The sequence below is a fragment of the Heterocephalus glaber genome, unplaced genomic scaffold (genome assembly GCF_053883595.1).
Source record: "Heterocephalus glaber isolate CG9 unplaced genomic scaffold, H.glaber_assembly_v1.0 deba00000071, whole genome shotgun sequence".
Taxonomy (NCBI): Eukaryota; Metazoa; Chordata; class Mammalia; order Rodentia; family Bathyergidae; genus Heterocephalus; species Heterocephalus glaber.
The window spans coordinates 12,027,430-12,052,321 of NW_028258137.1; the positions used below are offsets into that span (position 1 = coordinate 12,027,430).

Here is a 24,892-nt window from a genome sequence, read left to right on the forward strand (position 1 = left end):
CTGTTTCCACTTTTAGCCACCATCTCTCTGTAAAACTAGATTTTCAGTAATTTTTCGAGTAATCTTCAAACTGGGACAAAGTCAACATTGAGTCTACTTCCTGTTACAGATAGATTATAAAGTCCCATGTCAACCAGCCTGAAGCAAGGAGACAAATACAGGGAATGCTCATAAAACAAAACTTTATGGTTTCATTCTCCTGCATTAATAAATATCTTTAAGTAGAATCTTTTTTAATATGTCAGTATAAAGTTGCCAACTGCCTTTCCTTGGGAAGAACTGCCTTTCTATTTATTTATTTAAGTTTTCGGAGATAGGGTCTTGTTACACAGTTCTGGCTGGCCTTGAACTCACTATATAGCCCAGTCTGGCCCAAACTCACAGCAGTCCTCCTGCCTCAGCCTTTTATTTATTTATTTTTTTGGTACCAGGGATCAAACTTGGGACCTTGCACTTGCAAGGTAGGCGCCGAAACCACTGAGCTAAATCCCTGGCCCTGCCTCAGCCTTTTGAGTGCCGGGATTACAGGTGTGTGTACCACCACACCTGGCTAGAACTGCCTTTTATTCTGAAAATATGTATTTCCTACCTATTTGGCATTGAATTGCCTCTTTATAAAATATTGCTAATGATAATTAAATGTTTTTATTTGGCAAAAAATTGCTGGCAGTCTCATACCATTCTTATATATTTTCAGATCTGCTAGTGGCTGTTCTGTGGACTCAGATAAACACACTAGAAATCTGTGGTCTAGATCAGTGATGGCAAACCTTCTAGAGACCAAGTGCCAAGCTGAAACCTAAAACCCATTATTTATCACGAAGGGGCAGCACTGCAATTAAACTTGAATACTGAGGTTTTAGTTTAGAAAAAAACAACTCATACATTAACATCTTTTGTCTTAAAGAAAAATGCAATAACGTGTGCCATCAGTTCACCTCCGCTGGTCTGGATTGTTGGAATTTTGATCTTGCATGTGGACACTGCCTGCTCTGGCCCAGAATAGTGTTCCCGGGTGACATTCAGTGTCTTAGGCCACCCCTTCAGGCAGAGAGCCAGATCTCCCCACGTGTGCAGGTACTAAGAGACAACTCAATTTGTTTTACATTCCAAGAGCATGACCTCTACTTCCTCCCCAGTCCCACACATGGTAGGGGTCTCAGGGGATTTTGGCTGCCTCTTTTTCCCCCAGTACTGGAGACTGAACCCAGTGCCTCTGCACTGACCTACAACTCCAGCCCTTTTCTAAAAAAAATTTTTTCGAGACAAGATCTTGCTGAATTGCCTACACTGGGCTTGAACTTGTGATCCTCCTGCCTGAGCTTCCCGGAGTACTGGGATTGCAGGTGTGCACCACCATACCTGGCTTTGGCTGCTTTACAAAGACCCAGCATTGAAATGTGACCCAGTGGTAACAGGGGTAGAGCATCTAGTGTTTACAAGAGCTGATTTGGCAGCTAAAGAAAAAGGAAACATCAAATCACAGGTCCTCGATGTACTGGATCTATAATGCCATTAGATGGGCCAGGGATTTAGCTCAGTGGTTCTTCCTCCTGCCTTGCAAATGCAAGGACCCAAGCTCAATCCCCAGTACAAATATATATATATATATATATATAAAATGCCATTAGACAAGCAAGATAATTACCAAAATATTTAAAAGCAATCAGAGACAAGAAATTATAAATACCAACGAGACAGTGTATATTTACATGCATAAAAGTCTGATTTTTTTAAAAGTTGGAAAATGAAGAGATCCTCTCTGGCTAGGATGGCTAGGGAAGGAGGGAGAGAATGATGGGAAAGAGAATATTCCAGAGTCTCACCATTGGCTCAGCTCCTCACTAGCTGTGGGACCACTCTGTGCTCAGGGTCCCCCTCTGTAAGATGTGAATAATATTGTTCCTACTCTGTGCAATTGTTAGGAAGATTAAAGGGCCAGGCATAGAGAAGGCATTGTCCTCATCCAAACAGGTGATGTTTAGGAAGAAAAATGTAAGGTATGTTTAGAAGATGGCAAGGTATCTCTTCTGGCCACAGAGAAATTGATTAATCCAAGGGTATCCTAGGTGAGGAGTTTGGAAATACAGGGAAGTCACAGATAAGTGGATTTGCAGGGGATAGTACTATGTGCACTGTGGGGAATGTGTTAGCACTGTCAGCAGGGTCTCTGGGTCAGACTCTGACACAGGAAACTGGATTCACACTTCTGGAGCAAGGAGAGTGAGAGATGCTCCAGACTTAGTGATGTTTCTGGTATGCTTGGGCACCCACTCACATGTGTGACTGCAGGAATGGGGGAGCAGTGATGTGGATGGGATCCTTGGCAAGGGAAGAACTGGAGGCGGGATGGGGCCATCGGAGTACTTCACTGAGATGCACCCCTGAAGACGCTGATAGAGCCAAGGCTTCCTGTCCCCACAAAACACCCTCCAAGATCCCGTGCCCCTGGCTTCCTGTTTTCCCCAGTCCCTAGGCTCCTCCTCATCATTATGCTGGTGTCCCAGCTCCAGTGGACAGGGCTTCTGGTCCAGGTCATCTCGTAGACCACAGTGCCCCCATCCCCTGCCAATATTGATCATCTACAAAAGTAAAAGAAGCTTCCAGCTCCCAGCGTGAAGGCCCTGATGGGGTAGTGTCCAAAAGGCTGACATTCACTCAGTTCCTTCAGTCAGAAAGGTGCTGCTGGGACTCTCCATGGACCCACTGTACCTGGCAGATGGCAGAAGGTGTGACTGACTATCCTCAAATATTTACAGGCCCGTGAGAAGACAGAGAAGGACCCTGTGCAACCACAGAGGGGAAGAACCAGGGCTGACGGCCAGAAACTCAAGGTGGCCAGGGATTATGAGGGATTCAGTGACAAGAATCGGCAGAAGGATGCTTCATGCCCACCTCTGCCCAAGGTGGTTGGGGGTGCATCAGCCCAAGTCAGATCCGAGTCTACACCCTAAGGTGTCTGAGAAGTGTCACGCAGGCAAAAGCTCTGAATGAGGATATGCCTGACAGCCTTCCCGGCTGAGACCACCCTTCCATCCTGTTGAGGGAGGAAAAGGGGGTTGTGGTGAGTGGAGCTGGGGTGCAGGTCCTAAGAAAGGAATTGCGATGACCAGAAGAAAAGAAATGTCTAGGAGGGAGGCAGCTCAATAGCTCAGGGGTGGAGCCTCTTGGGATGTTCAGAGGAGAAATAGGAAGGGCAGGATCAAGATATTTGAGCTACTGACTGATGAGGAGAGGGAAGATACTTATACGGGGTATTTAGGGAGTTTCCACGTATGGGTTTTTTGGGTTTTTTGTGGGGTTTTTTGGTACCAGGGATGGAACTGTGGTCCTTGCGCTTGCACAGCAGGCAGCAAAACCAGAGCTAAGCCTCTGGCCCCACATAGGGTTTTATAATTCCACTCTTCCTTCTCCTCAAGAGAGTTGAGATGCTTTATAAAAACATCCACAGGTTGGCTGATGACACATTAAATACACGGAGATACACAGACCAAGATGAGACCATGAAAGCTCATTTTTATGTAGGCTATGTATGGGTTTTCCCAGGAGATGACAGAGTCACTGTCACCATCGGGCTCTCTGGGTTCACTTGGAAACAAAAATGTAAGAATCGCAACAACAGAAACCCCAACTGGCTGCTTCAAACCTTAACCTTCTCGCTGGCTTCCTGCCAGTACCTTGCACCGTGGTTTCCTTAAATGATAGAACTCAGCAAGAAGGCCTTCAGCAGGTGCTGTCCCACCTGGCCACTCCCCGTGTGACATCAGAGTTAGCAGGGCCATGTGACTCTCCCAGCACATTCCATTTCCTTCTGACTTTGCCTCTCTACTAGTTACACGTAACCTTGAGCCCACTTGGCCAAGCCTCTGCCAATCCCACCCCCACCCCGTGGCTGCTGGCTTAGGGCTGCTGGGTCTGCCTGGCTCCCTGCTCCTTTCTTTCCTGAGGGCATGGTGGCCCTGCCTGTGACCCCTGGAATCTGTTGAATGACCCAGGGCAGAGTGAGGCGGGAGCCATCAGCATGGCATAGGGAACCCCACCAGGCGCTCTCAGTCCCACCTTGTGACTTGCTTTGCCGGACACTTGGAGGAAGACAAGCAGGAGCCCTTTGTTCCCTGATGTCACCACTACACTCTGACACCCCTCCAATCTGCCAGCAGGCTTTCATTCTTTCTCAGATCTTTGGGCCTCTTATTTTTGCAGGTTTTTTTTTTAATGGGAAAAGTACAAAGAACAATGACACCCACATCAGTGTCTCTCAGGCTTCAAAAGAACTGAGTCCTTGGTTTCCACCCACCTGGCCCTACCCTGGGGTGCTCCCCATTCCTGGCTCCCTCTGGGAGGCAGCTTGGCACTCCATCTCTCTTTTTTTTTTTCTTTCAGGGCTGGAGATTGAATCCAGGGCCTTCACACTGAGCTACATCCCAAGCCCTTTTATTATTTTTTATTTTGAGACAGGGTCTTGCTAAATTAGTTCCCCAGGTCCAGTGAGAACTTGTGCTCCTCCTGGCTCAGCGTCTTGCAGTGCTGGGACTCCCGGTGTGCCGCAGCATGCCTGGCTGGGGCTCCATTCTCCTCCCTCCTCCCCTCTAAACGGTCCCCTTGTATCTCCTCTGTCCAGGAGCCCAAGGAGAATGGGGCCATAGCCTCTGCAGAAACTCAGAAGACGGACCCTGAGATGGAACCAAGGCTCAAAGTGGTGGACTGGGACAAGGTAGCTGGCCCAAGATGAAGCAGGGTGATGATGGGGGGCCCCGGGGGTGGGGGTGGGGCCAAACACTGCTCCATGCGAGATGTGCACCCAGGGAAGCCAAGGAAGGGACACGGGTGCCCACTTCTGATGCAAGACCTGGGCAAGCCGTGTGGCACCTCAATGAGCAGACAGCAAGGGAATCTGCACGGAGTCAGCGCCCCCCACCCCAGGAGAAGAGGCCTCCTGAAGCTTGGGGGGGGCGGTTACAATGACTAGGTCAGCAGGGTTGCCCCAGGCCCTGCCATCACTCAGCAAAGTCACTGGTGAGGACACAGCCAGGCAGAACTGGGCTGCAGCCACTCTGTGGCTGGAGGAAGCCGGTGCCTGTGCAGAGCCCCCGACAGCCTGCTCTGGATAAGCAGAGTCGGGGAAGACCCCATGTGTTGTGAGGGGAGCCTCGGAGGAGCTGGGGGTCCCAGGTAGGGTCCCTCCAGCTTGGGAGACGGGTCCATCCCAGTGCTATTTCCTCTTGAAATAGAAACAAATGTGCATATACAGAATGCTGGGCCTGTGTGTGCTCTGCCTACTATGGACACCAGAGGCACAGAACCAAAGAGGACATCATCCCCTAGCCACAGCCCCCTAAACAGTTATGACCACACAAGGTAATGCAGGAAACTGCCAAGGATGCAGGCAACCAGGGGAAATGAGCAGGGACCAGGCGCTCCACACAGCTGACTGCTTGCTGGTCCCTCTGCCCAGGGCTCCTGAGGCCCTGATCTAGGACTCAGAGACAACCACTGTCACATGGGATTGCCACAGCGTCTGGGAGATGTGACCACATTGGTCATCACAGGCATGGGGCGTCCTTGATGCCCAGGCCAGGGGCCAAGACAGAGGTCTTAGCATAAGTACCAGGCTTCTCTGGCAGTTTGGGGGGACTTGGGTTTGCTTACATGTGGCCAAATAAAAGGGGAGCCACCCATCTTAGTGCAAAAGCCCCCAGGAGCAGGTGAGGCCAGGACCTTGCACCAGAACAGGAAGGGGGTCAGAGGGAGTTGGGCAGCCACTGGGAATGAGCACAGGGCCAGGAAGACACCACAGCCATGGGTAGAAAGTACTAGAAGGAGCTGCAGGGAGGGACCTATGACCACAGCTTAGGGCTTGAAGATTAGAAAGAAGCCGAATGTGATGTCGCACACCTATGATCCCAGCACTTAGGAGGCTGAGGCAGGAGAATTGCCATGAGTTTGAGACCAGCCTGGGCTACATAGCAAGACCTTGTCTTAAAAAAAAAAAAAAGGAAAGAAAATACTAGAAAGAGAGAGCTACCCAGGACTATATCTGTGTGGCAGCCACAGAGCAGACTGGCAGGAAAAACTGTCCTGGAAGGGAGGGGCTGGGCAGCAGTGCTCCCCACCCCACATTGTCATCCTGCTCTGGGGACTATCCCTCCCCAAGCCTGGCTGACCCCTCTCTGCCTGTCAAGGCCTCCAGACTCTTTCACCTTCATCTGCACTCTGAGTGGTTCGGGCACCTGCTGCCCGAGGCGGTCACCCCGGGTGGCAGACCTGACTCACCTTCCACAGGCACTTCCTTTCACACACACTTTCTCCCTGCTGCCCACTTCCTCCTGTGTCCCTCGGCTGAGGGAGAGGGACAAGGGCTCGCCCAGGAGAGAGGATGGGGCCCCTTTGGCAGGAACTGCTCCCCCAACCAGGGCTGGGAGGAAAGGCACAAGGAGCTGAGCTTTGTCCTTTCCTTCCCTTCCTTTTCCTTCCCTTTTTCCAAGAGTCCTGCTCTTGGGTCCTTGGCCACATGGTCAATCCACGGCCCCTCGAGAGGGGACAGAGGCCAGGAGAGATGCGGATGAGCCCTCTGGGTGCCTCCCCGGCCCTAGAAGCTGGGAGAAAGAGTGAGGAGAGTGTGGGGTGGCCATCGGGGTGGGGTAGGAGCATTGGAGAGGGCGGCAGAGAGGAGCAAGAAGCAGGCTCTTCAAGGAATTTTACCAGAACGATTTCTAAATCATCTTTTCCTTCACCTAGCTGGGCAGGACCTTATGGGACAAGAATCCAGCTCTTCCCCCTGCACAGATCCCCTGCTTTCTGGAACCCAGTCAGCCCCATGCCACACTGCTCTTGGGTACACTTGTCCTGTCTGCCTGCCTGCCTGCCTGCCTGTCTGTCTGTCTCTTGGCCCTAAGGGATTGAACCCACTGAACTACATCCCTGGCCCTTTACTTTTTGAGACAGGGTCTGGCTAAATTTCCCAGGCTGTCCTCAGACTCTTGATCCTCCTGCCTCAGCCTCCCAAGTAGCTGGGGTTACAGGTGTGGACCACAGCACCCTCCCTCGGGCACCCTCTCCGCCCTTCCCACTTGGGGGACCTGCCTCCCCAGAACCCAACAGAGAGGTGGGAAGTGAAGGGTTTTCCCAGGTTCCCAGCCCAGATCGCCCTGGGCAGCATAATTAGCACTGATTAACTCGCAGTGAGTCCTTACCCAAACAAGCCAACGAAGGAGCCAGGTGTTTGAAATGCATTTGAAAAAATGAGGATTACTTTATCCTGCTTTAATTAGCAAGGAAGACTTCAAGCCTCTTGCCAAAGTCACTTGGAGGCAGGTTATCGGCAGGTTAGCAGCCCAATCCTGGCACCTGCCCAGCCCACTCCCTCCCCGTTCCTCTCCCCTGGGGATGGAGAATCATCCAGCCCGGCAGCCAGGCTGGGCTCCAGACAAAAGGCAGCCAGCGAGGGGCCAGCTCCCCCTCCTCTCGGGCCCTGCCCCCAGCCCCGCCCAACTCTGCACTCACAGCCGAGACCGAGACCTCTGGCGCTGTTCCAGTTGTCCCAAGAGCCAGGCCAAGGTGCTGATATTGGCCCAGTGGGTTTTAGCCCTTGGGGCCCCTTAGATAAGTCCCTGGGAGCTCAGGACAATGGCACCTGGATTGGAATGGAGGTCCTCAGGGCGACCTGCACCTCCCCAGCCACTGGGTGACCAGTGGAGGAGACAGATGGCCCAGAATGGCCCCTGTGGACTTGAGGTTGTCCCAGCTGGACCCCTGATGGCCACCAGAGCCCCTCCTCACCATCCCTGATAACGGCTGCACCAGACCCCGAACCAGGGTCCATGGTCCCAGATTGCCTGGCTCCAGCTCTGAGTCGAAGCATTTATGGCCCAGCATCTGATCCTCACTTGTAAAATGAGGTTGTTGTAGTCTCTGTGCCTCCAAACTAAAGCTTAGGACAGGAACCCAGAGCCCAGGCTGGCCAGAGACACAAGTGCGGGAAACAGGAACCCTAGCTGGGATTCTCGGGGTGCCTACTCCCCCCAACCTGGGGGGCTGCTGCCCATCATCTGCAAGCTGAGAAGCTGCTGAGGGCCAAGCTGGTTTTGGCAGTTCCTGGAGTGGCCCCGTCCCGCCCTTGCTCCCCTGGGGAGAAGCACTGCTCCTGAGCTGGGGCTGCACCGGGATGCGTCCTGGGCCACTTGGCCCCGGTGCTGCCCCAGAGGACCTGAGGGGGAAGGGAACGCAGGGGTGGCCCCCTCCCCACCCTGGCAGCGGGCCATCCGCCTACCCGGGAAGCAGGCTGCCCTTTCCCCCTGCCAGTGCCTGCCAGCTGCGTTCCTGGCATAGCCCAGTGGGGAGGGGTGCAGAGCTGGAGGAGGGGCCAGGGTGCTTCTGGCAAATACACCCCAACTTGCATCACCTTCCTGGGACCCAGCCTGCTGCTCAAGTCTGTGAACCATAAAGGGACCCACCGCAGAGCATATGTGGGCATATCCTCCCCCTCATCCATGCAGCCGTACTCCAGCTGAGTGATCCCAAGGGCCACACTTGCCCTCTCTGAGCATCAGGTTCTGCAGCCGTAAAAGGAGGGCTTGTCAGAGCGAGGGTGGCTGTGGAAGCCTCCAGATGCTAAGGAGCTGCTGGTGTGATCAATGGCTGATCTATGGCCAGTTCTCCTCTCCTTTCCCTACCTGCCTCCTACAGAGGCCGAAGACCTTCACCGATGCCTGAGGGTGAGAGGGGCCAGGAGGGAAGAAAGACATTTTCCTCAGAGGGCAAGGAGCTGAGGGGGACTCAGCCCAGGAGAGTAGGAGTGAAATTTATGCCAAGTCCCTTCCCCTCATCGAGCCCACCTGCAGTCCTTGCTTCTCAAGCCCACTTCCTGCCAGCCATGCTGGAAATGAGCAGCAAGTGGGAAGCACCCAGCTGAGACTCTCTCCCTCGGTGGCCAGGACTGGAAGGGGCTGGGAGAGGACACCCTGTCCGAGCGTGTAGCAGCTGAGTCAAGGTCAAGCAGCCGGGTCGAAGGGCCCAGTTCTTGGGAGATTTGGCTGAGGGTGCCACACACAAGGGGAGAGGTACGGAGACAGCCACTCCGAGGCCAGCTAGCTTCATCTCAAAGGGACTTAACTTCTTGGGGCTCAGTATCCTCATTCCCGAAATGGGGAAGAAATGAGCAGGCCTGGGTTTCTATACCTATATGCTCGGCTTGCTCTACTTCCCCTGGAAGAGTGGCACTGAGGCCCCTGAGAATGAGGCCTTATGGGGTCCTCCAGGGTGGTCTCTTGGCCCTCAAAGAGCAGTGGCCCTCCCTGGGCTGGATGTGGCCACCAGCAGGGCTGCTGTGTGTACAGCTGGCCAGAGCCTGCTGGTCTACCCAGAGAGTTGCTGAAATCACATCCAAAGGTCACACAACAGACCCCGTGTCGGGTGCTCCATGCCCACCCCACCTGTAGATACCATTCTGCAACTCAGCTCCAGTCTCCCACACCTGCCCTGGTCCATCACAGTAGGGTGTGAGATTCGGGCTGGAGTCCCTGCTTCACATCTCTTCCTGTGGCTCAACTGAATTAAACTAATGAGTCCTATGCTGCTGACTACTTCCTCTACAAAATACAGGGGACCACTGACTTGTACTCAAGTTGGTCAATGGAAGATTAGGCTCCTCTACACAGCCCTCAAAGTCTCTCTCCTGTACACAGGCAGATCTCAGTGTCCTTAGAGAGACACTGGCCCAGGATTTCTCAGTTAACCCGACACAGGAAAGGATGTTGCAGTGTTCCTTCCAGAACTCTCTAAGGGTTAAATCTGTATCTGAGGCCATCTGGAAGCACAACTGGCCAGCATTCAGGTCATAACTAAAGACTTTGATCATAAGTTAAAACTAAGATTCTGGTCGTGACCCAAGTTGTTTGTATATCAGGACAGTTGTAACTCCAGGGTCCACTGTAAGGGCACAAGGAATCAACAGCTGAGAATTTGCCAAGACCACTGCTAGGCAGAGAGAGAGAGACTTGCCTGGCCACACCTCTGTGCTGTCACTAGAAATGTTTGCTGCCTAAGGTAGCTAAGTCCCAATGAAGTGCACAAATGAAATGCAGGCACAGGGTGTTATGTGTGACATGGAAAAGTACAAGGTATAAAATATTTCATGTAAACATTTTAATTTAATTTGATTTAATTTATTTAAATATTTAAAAATTGGGGAATGTAGCTCAGTGGTGCCATGCTTGCCTGGCAAGCGCAAGGTCCTAAGTTCAATCCCCAGTGCTGGAAAAAAAAAAATTTTGAGACAGATGATGATAAGAATGCATTTATTATCTTTGACATAGCAAAGGGGAGGGGGTTAAAAAACAAAGACACAGCTAAAAACCAATAGAGGATACGATACAGAATATTTTTAAGCAAAAAAAATAAGAAAGGAAGGAAGGACAGAGGAGATAGGAAACTGCAAGAAGATAGACCAATTCCAACATTAAATGTAAATAGACTAAACAAACTAAAAGGCAAGGATTGACTAGAGAGAAAATCAGGACCCATATATGTCACAAAATAAATATATGGCACAGAAAAAGTAAACTGGAACAGATATATATATATAGATATATATATATATATATATATTTTTTTTTTTTTTTTTTTTTTTGTACCAGGGATCGAACTTGGGTCCTTGTGGTTGCAAGGCAGGCAGTGGAACCACTGAGCTAAATCCCTGGCCCGGAACAGTTATATTCTTAAAAAGAAAATCAAGTCCCAACTATATACTGTCTATAAAAGATGAACTATAGCTGGTTGTGGTGGTCCATGCCTGTAATCCCAGCACTCAGAAAGATGATGCAGGATGATCACTGCAAATTTGAGGCCAGCTTGAGCTGCATAGTGAGTTCAAGACCAGTCTAAACTACACAGTGAAACCCTATCTCAATTTAGAAAAAAGAGAGAGGGGCTACACCATAAAGATATACACCACATAAAAGAATAGAAAAAGATTATGCAAACACTAACATCAGGGCAGACCTACAAAGTGCCAGTAAGTTTATATGCCACCTGCCTAGCTGGGAAATGGCAAGTGGTGAGTGATTTCATCCCCCTAAAGTGCCCAGAGCCACACATGGCCCCCAGCAAATGCCCTGTGACTGTGAGGTCCTGGCTGTAGCCAGGACAGAGCTGCGTCCTCTCCCGTGACCCTGGGCCAGCTTCGGAGGCGGCTTTGTGGGGTGCTATGAGGGGAGGTGCAGACAGGCTGCGAGCTGCTCCCTCCGCCGCTGCTTCCTGCTTCCTGTAGGATATGCAGGAGTTCATGTTGGGAGACCCAGGGCAGAGCAGTGAAAGGAAGGGGAGAGTATGCTGGGGAATCCACCTGCGGGGGGACCCAGGGGCTGAGGTCAGAGCCGCAGGGGTCAGGAAGGAAGCTGCACTGGGCCGGTTTGGCTGACTGTGCCTGAGGTTGGTGCTGGGTGAGAAGCTCCAGGCTGCCCTTCCAGCTTGAGAAGCAGAAAGTGAGCCCTCACCCGAAGGTGGCAGGAGCCTCAGTATGGTGGCTTTGCCTGCTTGCTCCACACCCCTGCTCACAGCCTGGATGGTGCCACAGCTTCACTTCCTGTGGCTCTGGGAGACCTGCAAGACTGAGCCAGCAGGAGAAGGCAGCTTCCCAGACCCCTGAAGGATGCTCTCCAGACCCGTGTGTCCTCTGCCACCTACAGCGCTTGTGGCCCCTGCTTTCCTTTGCCTGTGGCAACCACCTTTCCCACCTCAAAGTGGCCGCCCTGCTCCCTGTCTGGAGCCTGACCGGGCGCCAACCAGTACCACACCTCAGCCTTCCCCCAGTTGGGGTGTTGGGTTGGAGCCCTGAGAGGGGAAGATGTTTCCCCAAGACCTCACCACTGACCAACAGCAGAGCCGGCCTTTGAAGGTCTTTCCCTGGCTCCAAGTGCATTGTTGTTTATTTTCGATCCTCATCAGTCGTCAGAAATCTCCAAGGGTTTCCCACGGCCTAGCAGTGCACCCTCCAGACTTCTGATCTGTGCCCCTGTGAGTTAAACTTGCTGAGCACTTTCACCGTTCTGTATCCATTTTAATCACGTATGTGCAGCTGTGAATGTACTCGTATATTCTGTGCGCTGGGATACTCACAGCTATGGTTCAGAGAGGAGACAAATATGTCATGAAGGCAAGGTCTCTCCAGTTTTCTCCCCGCCTCTGGGGGTTACCTATCCCTCCTGGATACAACTGGCCCGGGGGGTGCACCCGAGCTCTGGACCTGGTACAAAGTGTTCATTGTCTAAAGCCTGGCAGATCTCTCCTGCTGTCCACATAGCAGTGACAAGGTACCAAATAGAAGCCGGGCATGGTGGCGCACGCCTGTAATCCCAGCACTCAGGAGGCTGAGGCAGGAGGCTCACCAAAAGTTCAAGGCCAGCTTGGATTCCATAGTGAGTTCAAGATCAGCCTAGAATGCACAGCAAGTCTGTGTCTTTAAAAAAACAAACTACCAAATAGACCCCAATCACTCTCAACTCCATCTGTGCCCAAACTCCCTGTCCCTTCCCCTTCCCAAATCCTCTATGTGACATGAACAAATCACAGATCATCTGCAAAGCCCTTCTCACCCATCTCACAGCTGGACATTTGTACCAGTCATCCTGCCTTGCGTCACCACTAAATTGTTGCACTTGGCATGGCTTATCTTGCTGACCATTTAAGGCAGGTGCTGTTATTATTATTTCATTTTATAGCCGGGAAAACAGCCTCAGAAAGGTCAAGTAATTTTCGCAAGGTCACACAGTAAGTGGTAGGGCCAGGATTTGTAGCCCAGACTGAAGCTTCAGAATCTGTACTCTGATTAAGCACTACGCTACATAGACAGAAAATGATCTCTTACATCCCTGGTGATTCTTTCCAGCCTCTACCATGTACATGCATGCAGGCATTTATGAACATACACATGCACGCGCGCACATACACACACACACACACACACACACACACACTGTTAAGAAAACTTTTGAATGAATGTTTGTTTGAGTAGATGAATGAATTACCAGGCCAACACCAAGAAGAAGGCCCCTGGTGGAGGGGAAGGGCCAACTTCACTCCCGATACAGAATGGAATGGCTCTCAGACCTGAAAAGCCCAGAGCAGAACCCCAAGCTCCAAGTGTGGCTGATGCTGGATGCTTGGGCTTCTAACTCTCTGGCGCTGGCTGTGGCCTTGTTAGTACCAGCTGAGCCCTCAGGCAGGCTGTAGCCAGGGGCTGGATGAGGACTGGGGTCACTCCCACACCCCCAGTGGAGGAAGGCAGTCACCCTACACGGACTGCATGAACTGGGGCTGCGGGGCTTGGGAAGGCATGAATATCAGGGGCACCTTGTCCCCCGCAGGACCTGGTGGACTGGAAGAAGCCTCTGCTGTGGCAGGTGGGCCAGCTGGGGGAGAAGTACCACGAGTGGGTCCACCAGCCGGTGAGCAGGCCCATCCGCCTCTTCCACTCCGACCTCCTCGAGTCCCTGTCCAAGACAGTCTGGTGAGTCCCGCAGCCTGGGCTGGGCTGTCCCTGTCTCCGGATGGTGCCAGCTGGATGTAGAAGGGGAAGGGGCAACAGAGTCCCTCCCTAGGCTCAGGGAGGGCAGGATGTGCCATAGGGGTAATCTTCTATTGTGCATGATTTTCTCTGTGAGTGGTTGACAACCCAACGTGTAAACGTGTAGCCAGAAACTACTTTGAATCCCACCCCTGCTCCATGCCAGACTGGCATGTGGGCTTAGCAGCTTCACGGCAACAATTTGCCTTCAATTAGCTCCTCGGCCACAAGAGGGCAGTGTCTACCCAGCTGCATAGAATCCCTACGGTTCTCTGCCGGTTACTCGTGTCACAGGCAGGGGCAATGCAGAGTCCTCCTTCCCCTTCCCCAGCCCCCGACACCAGTGCCCTAGGGTTCAACCATAGGTTGCTACAACTTCTGCACCTTCTTTGGTGTCACGTTGTCCCCTCCCTCGTTGAAATATGTGCCCCTAGGGAAACTGGACTGTGCCGAGCCCCGGCCCGTGCATCTCTCTCACCTGGGTGGTCCTCCTGCAGGTACAGTGTCCCCATCATCTGGGTGCCCCTGGTGCTGTACTTGAGCTGGTCCTACTACAGAATCCTCGCCCAGGGCAACGTCCGACTCTTCAAGTCGTTCACATCAGGTAACGCCAGGTTCCTTCCTAAACTCCTTCTGGGGAGGCAGCCTGGAGGCGGGAGACTCATGTTTGCCCTGGTCCTGGATTTCAAAGAGCACAGGACCTCAGACCATACTGCAAACACTTCTAAGTAAGTCAGCACTTGGGAGGCTGAGGCAGGAGGATCACGGTGAGTTCAAGGCCAGCCTGGGCTACATGGTGTGTTTATGGCCAGCCAGAACTACAGAGTGAAGCCCTGTCTCAAACACACACACTTCTAAGTGAGGCCTGTGGTCAGAAAAATTCTGTCAGGCTCCCACCCTACCCCAAGTGGGTACAAATCCCAGCAACCCATGAGCAAACACTACATAAAGTGGTTTTGTCACACAGTACACCGATGAAAGGGCAGTGGGGTGGCGGTTTCTCACAGAGTCTCATATCAGAAAAGGGGGAGCCTGGGCTTCCTTGTCAGCAGATGAAATGAGGGCTGGGGTGCACCTCAGTGCTCGAGGCAGGCAGGGGTTCCATCCCCAGCACAGAAGGAGAAGTGAAGAGAGGAGAAAGGGAAAAGAACAAAGGATCGTGGTGAAGTCACTTTCTCAGTGGGACCATGGTGAGCTGGGCTCAGACTGGTCTGTGAACTCAGAGCACAGCAGGGAGGGACCTGGGAGAGCACAGGGGAGAGTCCCAGAGTGTCTTCCAGGCAAGGGCCGAGCCCCGTACAATGGGGACCACCTGGGGGACCCCTCAGCTGCCTCATAGGAAGGAACTGTCCTTTCCTCTTGGAGCTGAGGGAATGTGGTCATTCCACAAGGTGGGCACACTGCACCCATCACATAGCACACGGTAAGTAGTGAGTCTGTGCGTGTGCATATGTGTTACTGGGATCGAACCCAGGGCCTTTGAGTTGCGCTACATCCCCAACCCCTCCCTACTTTTTATTTTGAGACGGGGTCTCACTAAATCACTAAGTTGTCCAGGCTTAGCTTGAGCTTGCAATCCTCCTGTCTCAGCCCCCCAAGTAGCTGGGATTACCAGAATGAGGCACCACACCCAGTTTCCCTATCAATTTTTTTTCCAGTACCAAGAATTGATCTATCAATTTTAAAAATAAATAAAAATAGAGTTGAGAAAATGGAGCCTCAGATGCCTCCCGAGTGATTTCAAGGTCACGTGGCCTAGGCTATAGAAACCAGGTGCCCCCCAGCTTCTAGTCTCGACAGAGGACAGGGAGAGAAGTCCACGTGGGGCACTGTCCAAAGGGCCTAAAGGACCACATCTCTTGGCATGGCCACTCTGCCAACCCACCCTGTTCACTCACCCCTGTGCTGAGTCTCCGGGCCTGTGCCACCTGCCCGGGGAGCATGGCTCGAGGTGGCTTCCTCTCCTATTGTCCACGTTTTCCACACGGGGCCCCACATGTTCTACCAGATTCCAACCTCTTTCCCTGTCCACCTCCCCTGGGAATGGCAAGCCAGGGGCCAGAATGCAGCAGATGAGAGGGTCTGCAGGTCTACATGCCAGTAATCCAAGATACTCAAGAGGCTGAGGCAGGCATCACAAGTTCAAACTCAGCCTGGCAGGACCCTGCCTCAGACTTAAAATCCTGTCTCAGGATTTTATATTTTAAAAAGGAGGTAGGGTGGGGAGGGCTGTAGGTGTGGCTCAGTGATACATGCTTGCCTAGTACCCTCCAAAAAACGGAGAGCCCTGGCTAAAGCACTGCAGCCTCACCTGCCCCAGGACAGGGTGGAAGATGCGAAAGCTGCAGGAAGCCCCCTGCCCAGCCCAGCTCTGCTTGGGAACGCCCTGGAGCTGAAGTTCTCCTTCCTGCCCACGCTAAATGGCTCTGGCACAGCCAGGGCGGGGCTGGGAGGCTGCTCACTGAATCACCCACTGTCCCTGGCGTGGCCCTAACAATCACCAACAGTGGCAGCACTGCCGGCCGCCAGGGCTGGCAGCCAGAGGGGGAAGGGGAAGCTGAAGCTTTGGCCCAGGCCCCTCTGCCAGATTCCTCCCGAGATGCCACTCAGTACCAGCTCCCCGCCGGAAGAGCTGAAGGGGTGATGCTGGGGTGAGGGGGCAGGCAGAGGCTTGACCTATAGGAAGGGGCCTTCCTGCACGCCAGGAGGTGATTGGAGGGCTCCTATGCCGCTGCATCCGGCTCCAACGCGCCTGTGCTGTAAGGGCTGGGTGAGGAGGTTGGTCGCGCCAGCCGGGTGGCAGGAGAGACGGACGACGAACCACGTGCCTGCCTCCCTGGCTCCGCAGCTCATCACCAGGGCACATGCCATACTCAGGGCCCACAAAGTGAGAGGAGGGCACAGTGGGTGGGGTCCTGGTGTAGCTGCTGGACAAAGGCCCCCTGGGATAAATGCCGAAGAGTTGGGGTGATGGTAAGCAGTACAAGCTAAGGGCAGACCCCAGTACAAGGCTGAAATTCCTAGATGCAGGTAGGAGGAAGCCTTGTGAGCCCAGAGGAAGCCGGGCACGGGGCCCACACTTGTGATCCTGGCACTGGGGAGGCTGAGCCAGGAGAATCACCATGAGTTCAAGGCCAGCTTGGGCTACTTAGCAAGACTTTGTCTTAAAAAAAAATACACACTGGGCTGGGGACTTAGCTCAGTGGTTCCACCGCCTGCCTCACAAGAGCAAGGACCCAAGTTCGATCCCTGGTACCAAAAAAAAAAAAAAAAAACCCCACACACAAAAGAAGAGGTGGGTAAGAGTAGCACTTCTGGAATTATTAACATAATCAGATATTATTCTTACCATATAATCTTGCGTATGCACAATGTTATAATCAGTTATTATATTGCCTCCCCCTAACAACACACCTTCAAGGTGGTGGATGTTTCCCTGTTGAGGACACTAGAATTCATCAATGGGGCAGAGTCAAATTCGATCACAGGTCCCAAAGTCCAGAGCCTGTGTTCCCAGGACTATGCCAGCACTACCCTGAAGTGTTAGGGAGGACGGCGGCTCACCAAGGACAAGTGGCTGGCCAAGGCCAAAGGGCCAAAGCCTGCAAAGCTGCTGTGCCAGCCCCTGGTACCCAAGGCAGACTCGGCAGGCCTGGCTGTGACAGACGCTACCCCACTGGAGCCTGACTGGGCAGGTGGGGCCTTTGGGATAGGCAGGATTTTGGCTGTGTGGCGTTGGCTCCCAGGTGGTACAGTGGACTGAACCAGGGCCTTTGCACTGAGCTACATGCTACATCTCCAGCTTCTTTGTTTTTATTTTGAGACAGGGTCTCACTAGGTTACTAAATTGTTCAGGCTGGCCTCAAACCTGTGATCCTCCTGCTTCACCCTCCCAGAGTGCTGGGATTACAGGTGGGCACCACACCCCGCAGAAGTAACCGTTGCAAAGGGAACAATTTGGTGGCCTTCAGCACATCCCCAGTGTTGTGTGCTCACCACACCACCTCTGTCTCACCCCAGTGCCCATGGAGCAAGTTGCTCCTCCCTCTTTCCCACTCCCCCATGGCCCCTGGCAACCACCGCTGCGACCACTGCACTTGCCATCTCCATGAATTTATCAATTGTGGAAATTTCACGGGAAGGGGGTCAGCCACCTGCCCTGTGGCTTCTCTCACTGCCAGGAGATCTGGAAGAGGTGGAGCTGACAGAGATGATGACTATGGTCGAGGGGTGGGGGGGACCTGAGCCTGGCTCCTCTATTCTGTGTGTATTTGGAGGAGGGGACCCAGGAGCAGTGGCCTGGATCGGAGGAAGTGGAAGGCCAGGCAGGAGGGGGAAAGGGATTGGCCTCCCTGGGCGGACATCAGAGAGGGGAGGAGCAAGCAGCCCCCAGGACTGGGTAGGAGAAGTAGCTCTAGATGGAACCTGCAGCATTCAGGGCTGGGATGGAGTCAGATGGTGCAGAGAGGATGGAGAATCAGGACTTCCACCCCAGGGACAGAGCCAGTTTCCTGGATAGAGCCGGGGAAGGAACATCCAGTCAAGTTGGCTGACTCCGCTGATGCACAGTTCAGGATAAGAACCATGAATCGTGAGTTGGATGGTACAAGAATTAAAATCTAGGGCTGGGGATTTAGCTCAGTGGTGCAGCGCCTGCCTGGCAAGCGCAAAGCCCTGGGTTCAATTCCCGGTACCAAAAAAGAAAAGTGAAAAAAAATAAATAAATAAAATAAAATCTGAGGACTAGGGATTTAGCTCAGTGGCACTGTGCCTGGCTCGCAAGTGCAAGATCCTGAGTTCCATCCCTGGTACCACAAAAAAAAAAAAAAAAAAAAAAGGAATTAAAATCTGTAATCCCAGCACTCTGGAAGGCTGAGTCAGGAGAATCACTGTGGAGTTCAAGGACAGCCTGAACTACAAAGTGAATTCAGACTGTCTCAAAAAACAAGAGAGAGAGAGAAAGAGAGAGAGAGAGAGAGAGAAGGAAGTAGAGAAATGCAGGGAGCACTGCAGGCAGTCGTCCTGAGTCACCCTGCACTTGAAAGTCAATCTATCCAGTCTCTATCTCCACTAGGCTGATCCTAGGTTCTGGCTGATCAGCAGCCCTCTCCCACCTTCCCAGAGGCTCATCCACCACCGAACCAAGACTTTCCAGTCCTTCCTGTTCCAATTGTTCACTTTGCCCATCAATAGCCCGCTGGGTCTCCGGCCTTATTGTCCCCTTGAGCTGTGCCTCCCACAGCCTTGGCCTGGCCCCGTGGCTCCCGGACAAGAGCATCAGCTCCCAGCTGCTGGGGGGACAAGGTGGGGGGACACCCGTCGTACCCTGGACCATCTGCCCTGACCTCGCCTGTCCCTCCCCAGAGTACTCGGTGGTGGTGCCCAAGTCCATGTTCCCCAGCCTCTTCGTGCTGGGGATATTTCTCTGGAGCCTTGTGGAGTACTTCATCCACCGCTTCCTGTTCCACATGAAGCCCTCCGGCGACAGCTATTACCTCATCATGCTGCACTTCGCCCTGCACGGCCAGCATCACAAGGTGAGAGGCACAGGTCCCAGCTGGGGGCTGCAAATGGGCCTTGTTCCTGGGAGCTGCAGGGCCTCCTGGGCATTCGTTGATGGTTGGGAATGACCAGGAACCAAGGGTGCAGGAGCAGGGCCTGGGTCAGTTGTCCTGATCTGAGCCAGGGGGAGACGGAGTGTGTGCATGCGGGTTGTTAATCCCAGACGCTCTGCCTCAACCTCCGCCCATCATCTTCTTCAATTCTCACTACAGCTCCTTAGTTACTCATTCCGTCATCCAACAAAGGTTCCTGAGTGCCTGCTATGTGTTAGGGATCAGTGAACAAAACAGACAACATTCAGCTGGGTGTGGTGGTGCACTCGGGAGGCTGAGGCAGGAGGATTGCTGTGACTTCCAGCCTGGGCTACATAGTGAGACCCTGTCTCAAAAAAACAAAAAAACTAAAGAAACAAAATCATTGCCCTCATGGATTTTCAGAGCTCCCATTCCACAGAGCTGGAAACTGAGGCTTGGGGAAGTTAAGGAAGTAAGGACACCCTCCCCAAGGCCACAGCTGACACAGCCAGAATATTGTACCTTGTTCTGTGGCATCCAGAATCTGTGCTTCCAATCACCCAATGCCTGGAGCTATTCAGGGACTTTGGGACATTCCCAGAAGCTGGGGTAAAGCCAGGTGTGTCCCAAAGAGGTACACTCCCTGGCAACTTCTCTTTCCCTGTACAGTGGACCCTTGACTTACGAACTCAATTCATTCCTGAGGGCTAGGTGTAACTCAAATTGGTGAATTGAAGGCTCAGGCTCCTCTACACAGCCTTCAAAGTCTCTCTCCCGTGTACAGGCAGATCTCAGTGTCCTTAGAGAGAAGCTGGCCCAAGATTTTCTGACCCCACACAGGAAAGGATATTGAATACTCAACATCTTTTTCTATTATACCTTGTATGATACTCTTAGGACTTGAGTTTAGACATAGAAAAAACAAACAAAAACTGGAGACCCTCACACTGTGGAGACTGAATTTAGACCCATCACTCAGGCCAGTTGGTTCCTGTGAGCTCAGCTAGAGTCAGGATTTTCTTGGAGCATCTCAGGCTGGGCGGAGCAGCACCTCCCTGCTGTCCCCAGAGCGGATCTGCTTTCCAGGGCCCTGCATAGCAGCCAGTGTCAGGGAGAGTGTCCTGGGCCAAGCCGTTACTGAAATGCTCTCTAAGAGGTGCTGTGGCCAGGCACCAGGGCATGCTGTGTCCACAGCCCTGTCCCTTGCCCCCTTCTCCATGCCTTCTCAGATCTGCTATGCTCTGTGCTCTGTTTGCTCCCTTTCCCATTCTCAGGGGAGACCATGAGGACAGGAGGGGCTCATAGGGCCTCAGCTCCAAGCAGGAAACTCTTCTCAGGTTTCCAGTCCTACCTGTCTGGGAACATTTTTTGTTTGTTTGTTTGTTTTGGGGGGGTGGTTTTTTGAGACAGGGTCTCACTTTATAGCCCAGGCTGGCCTCAAACTCGGTGATCCTCCTGCCTCAGCCTCCCAGCTGCTGGAAATGTCTGGGTGCCTTAATTTAACCATGACCTGGAGCTGGCTGAAGCAGACTCTCGAGAGAAGTCGTGCATGTCCCTTCCCAGCCCCATGCCCTGTGATGTCCCATAGACAGCTGGAAACTGGCCTCAGTGGGGTATCTACACCACAGGAACATGCAAATGCTACTCGTCAGGGCTCACTCTCCACCCTCTTTTACTCCTTTGCTGACAGCGGCTCCCAGTGCCCCCTCTGACAGAAGCAAGGCCCACACAGCCAAAGGCCTGCTTCCTACCCGGCAGCCTCACCCAGCTGCCAGGCCCTTGGCCTGTGGAGTTTGGTGGCAACACTTCCTTGGGACTAAAGGGGCTCCGGCTGGGAAGTGGGGAGGGGCTGTCTTACCAGGTCACGAATCCACCCCTGATGACTTTGGCCTGAGTGTCCAGAAAGCCTGGTACCAGGGGCACTCAACAAGTCTGGCACCCAAGTGGCTCTGGAGCATGAGGTGCCGCTCTGCCCGCGTCACACCCAGCCCTGCGTTCTGGGACAGTCTGCCGGGTCCCATCCGGGCTTGCAAATGAGGAGGAGGACACTCGTGGGCTTTCAGGCATGGCAGCCTGCCACCCCCAAGCCAGCTGTCCTCTCACCAGATTGCCTGGCTGTCCTGGAAGAGTGACCCCAGAGAGGCCCCAGGGCCACCTCTGACCAGGCCTCTGCACCCATAGGCACCCTTCGACGGCTCCCGCCTGGTCTTCCCGCCCGTGCCAGCCTCTCTGATAATCGGCTTCTTCTATGTGCTCATGCGGCTTGTCCTGCCCGAGGCAGTGGCGGGCAGCATATTTGCGGGGGGCCTGTTGGGCTACGTCCTCTACGACATGATCCATTACTACCTGCACTTTGGCTCGCCTCACAAGGGCTCCTACCTGTACAGCATGAAGGCCCACCACGTGAAACATCACTTCGCCCACCAGCAGTCAGGTGAGGATGGCCCCACGGCTCCATCTCCGGGACCTACTTGAGGACTCCCCGAGCTCCTCCCAAGAGCGGGCTCATCCAGGGCGCTGGACTCCCACAGAGGGTCCCACCCGCTCCTCACTGGCACCCATAGCTGTGCGGAGACAGAGGAAGTCAATAAATGGCAAAAATCATTTTCAGGCAAAGATAAGTACCATAAAATAAATGAAGTGAAGTGGTATTTGAGGAACCAATAGGTGGAGCAAAGGGTATGACACTGTCCAGAAAAATATTATGTGGGTCACATATGCGCTTTGAAACTTTCTAATAGCCACATTAAACAGTAAAAAGGAAGTTGGGTGTGGTGGCATATGCCTGTCATCCCAGATGCTGGGGAGGCTGAGGCAGGAGAATTGAAAGTTCAAGCCCAGCCTGGGAAACTTAGTGACTGAGTAAGACCCTGTCTCAAAATAAAAAACTTAAAAAAAAACAGCTGGAGATGTAGCTCACCCTGGGTTCAATCAACAGTACCACAAAAATAAATTAATAAAATAAAATAAAAATGCATATAAGGCACTGAGGTTGTAGCTCAGTGGTAGAGCACTTACCTAATACATGCAAGGCCCAGGGCTCAATCCCCAGAACTGAGCTGGATGTGGTACAAGACTGTGCCAGGAGAATCACAAGTTCAAATCCAGCCAGGGCAATCTAATGCTCCAAAGTAAAACAGGTTGGGCATATAGCTCAGAGCAAAGGCCCCGAGTTCTTTCCCCAGTACTACAAAATAAATTCTCAAAAGGGTCTGGGGATATATATAGCTCAGTGCACAGCGTCTCAGTTCAATCACTAGTACTAGAAAAAAAATTCCCAGAACTGCAAAAAAATAAAAATAAATGAATAAAAACTACACAGATGTAGAAAACTTAATGAAATATTTATTTAACCCAGTTAAGATTTTTTCTTTCTCTCTCTCTCTTTTTTTTTTTGGTACTGGGGATTGAACTTGGGACCTTACGCTTGTGAGGCAGGTGCCGGAACCACTGAGCTAAATCTCCAGCCCAATTTAACCCAGTATAACCAAACTGTTATCATTTCAATATATAATCACATAAAAACTCATTGATGGGGCTGGGAATTTAGCTCAGTGGTTCCAGCACCTGCCTCAAAAGTTCAAGGTCCCGAATTCGATCCCCAGTACCAAAAAAAACAAAAACAAACAACTCATTGATGGGCTATATTACAGTCTTTCTCCTATACTAAGCCTTCCAAATTCAAGGTGTATTTTGCACTTACAGTACATCTCAATTGGATGCCAAATTTTCATTGGAAAAACTTGATCTATATCTGGATTCTACCTTTTATATTTTATCCAGATTTTACCTTTTCCAGTAACTGAATGAAGCATGTTTTTAATTAAAATTTAATTCCAATTAAATGAAATTAGAATTCAGCTCCTCTGTAGCTGGGACTACATTCCAAGAACTCAGTAGCTTGAGATAAAAAGATTTAGGAATGGGTCACTTGGGTCCCAGTAGGGCTGAGACCCAAACAGCCCTATGCCTCCATCTCACGCCAGGGACTAGAACAGAGCTGCTGAGCTGGAAATGGACTTGGGCCCACGAGGAAGGAGAAGCGGCAGGAAAGAAAAGGAGGAAGAGGAAGGTAGCAGCCTCTCTCCTGGGGACGCTAGACACACAGGTGCCCTGCCCTAGCTCCTGCCAGGATGCCCTGGAGTTGGGAAGGGTGACAGGGCCAGACACCAAAATCTCCCCAGTGCTGGCCCTCCCTCAAGTCCCTTCCCGAGTATATCTCTGTCTTCTCTTTCCTCAGCGCCTCACCTTCTCCCCATTTGTCTCCTCTCTAGGGTTTGGCATCAGCACTAAGTTGTGGGATTACTTGTTCCACACCCTCACCCCAGAGGAACAGCGGCTGAAGACCCAGTGAGCACTCCGCTGGCCTTCCGGGCTCGGCCTAGCCCTCCACCCAGACCAGTTTGGGCAGACAGGGCTCAGTGGAGGGTGCCAAGGTCTCTCCAGGCAGGACTGTCCTCCTGGCCCACCTTGGGAGCTCCACGTCTTTCTGGGGCACCCTGGCCCCTCCATCGATGTCCCTGCTCAAGGCTTAGCACACAGGACTGCTTCAGGGCCCAGCGGTGGCCCCCAGGGGCATGATGGAAACTGACCCTGGGGCCAAGGCTGTGCCTGCCTGTGCCTTACCCCCTGGGGTTCCCTCATCACAGCAGGGACTGGGTGTGTGGAGCCTGGGCCCTGTTCTACCCTCCTCCCGTTCTGGCAAGAATTTGGTGGCTCAGAGGTGAATGAAAGGCTCTCATAAGACAAGACAGCGTGACACCTCCCACAGGCCACCCCCGACCCCAGCACGGTCCCTCAGCTGCCATCTGCCGTGGGCTGGCCACCTTCATGTGCCTGGGCAGGAGCCTGAGGGTGGCTGGCACCAGCCTGAGGCTGGTGGGTTCCCTAACCCTGTCGTGGGGATGCCCCAGCTACTCCAGCCACTTCTCCCCTGCCCCAGAATCAGCATTTCTCCCCGAGGGAGGCTGCAGATGCCTCTCCTTTGGTGGGAGCCCCCACAGCCCCAGGTACTCTTGGTCCCCACCTGGCACAGGTGGGCACCCTGTCCTCTCAGGACCTCTCAGCAAGTGCCTCCTACAGCCCCAAGGAAGCCTTTGTGCCTTGGCTCCGCCCCCCACGCCAGCCTGCCAGCCCGAGTCCTGCCCTTCCCATAACCAACACCCTCCCTGTTCTGAGGGTCTTATTTATAAACAATACAAATTACTCTGTAGTCTGGGCTCAGACTGAGGAGCTGGCCAGACAACCCTTTCTAATCCTAAGTGTTGAGCTCACATAAAAAGAAACATTCTCCCCTGTTTTAGTTCCCTTCTTACCTACCAACCTACTACTTGAAACTTAAAAACGTGTTGAGTGGAAAGGCTAAAAAACAAAAAGCAGTTTGACTGATCCTGTGATTTGTACTGTTTACTGCAAGGCTATTTAAAGATTATGAAATAAATATACAAAACTACACTTGTGAAATACAGATGTAAATGAATTGTATATTTTGAGAAATAAAACATTGAAATCAACCAGGGTGTAGTGTTGCTTGTTGGTGGTGACTCCCTTGGGCCCCATGGGGATTGGGGGGGGTGCAAGGAGGATTTTGTCACTGATGGGATTATATGGAATTACTGGGATGGGGTGACAATAAAAAAGCTCACTAAGGGGCCAGGGATTTAGCTCAGTGGTTCCGGCGCCTGCCTCGAAAGCGCAAGGACCTGAGTTCAATCCCTGGTACCAAAAAAAAAAGCTCACTGACTCTCTTTTTATT

General features: G+C 52.5%; 1 protein-coding gene across 3 annotated transcripts in view; it reads left to right on the plus strand.

Moving 5' to 3' along the window:
* Fa2h (fatty acid 2-hydroxylase) overlaps window positions 1-24,650 on the plus strand; it is a 48,504-nt gene extending 23,854 nt beyond the window's left edge. Inside the window, exons 2-8 of one of the 3 annotated variants that reach the window (XM_004842850.4) lie at window positions 4,622-4,714; window positions 13,362-13,504; window positions 14,059-14,165; window positions 18,926-19,098; window positions 21,319-21,571; window positions 23,124-23,245; window positions 23,412-24,650. In XM_004842850.4, coding sequence (XP_004842907.1) covers window positions 4,622-4,714; window positions 13,362-13,504; window positions 14,059-14,165; window positions 18,926-19,098; window positions 21,319-21,571; window positions 23,124-23,245; window positions 23,412-23,480 — 960 coding nt within the window. In that variant the 3' untranslated portion in view covers window positions 23,481-24,650. The remainder of the gene's footprint in view (window positions 1-4,621; window positions 4,715-13,361; window positions 13,505-14,058; window positions 14,166-18,925; window positions 19,099-21,318; window positions 21,572-23,123; window positions 23,246-23,411) is intronic. The other 2 variants (XM_021256701.2, XM_004842851.4) reach the window with 2 other exon arrangements.
* Window positions 24,651-24,892: the final 242 nt, after the last annotated feature.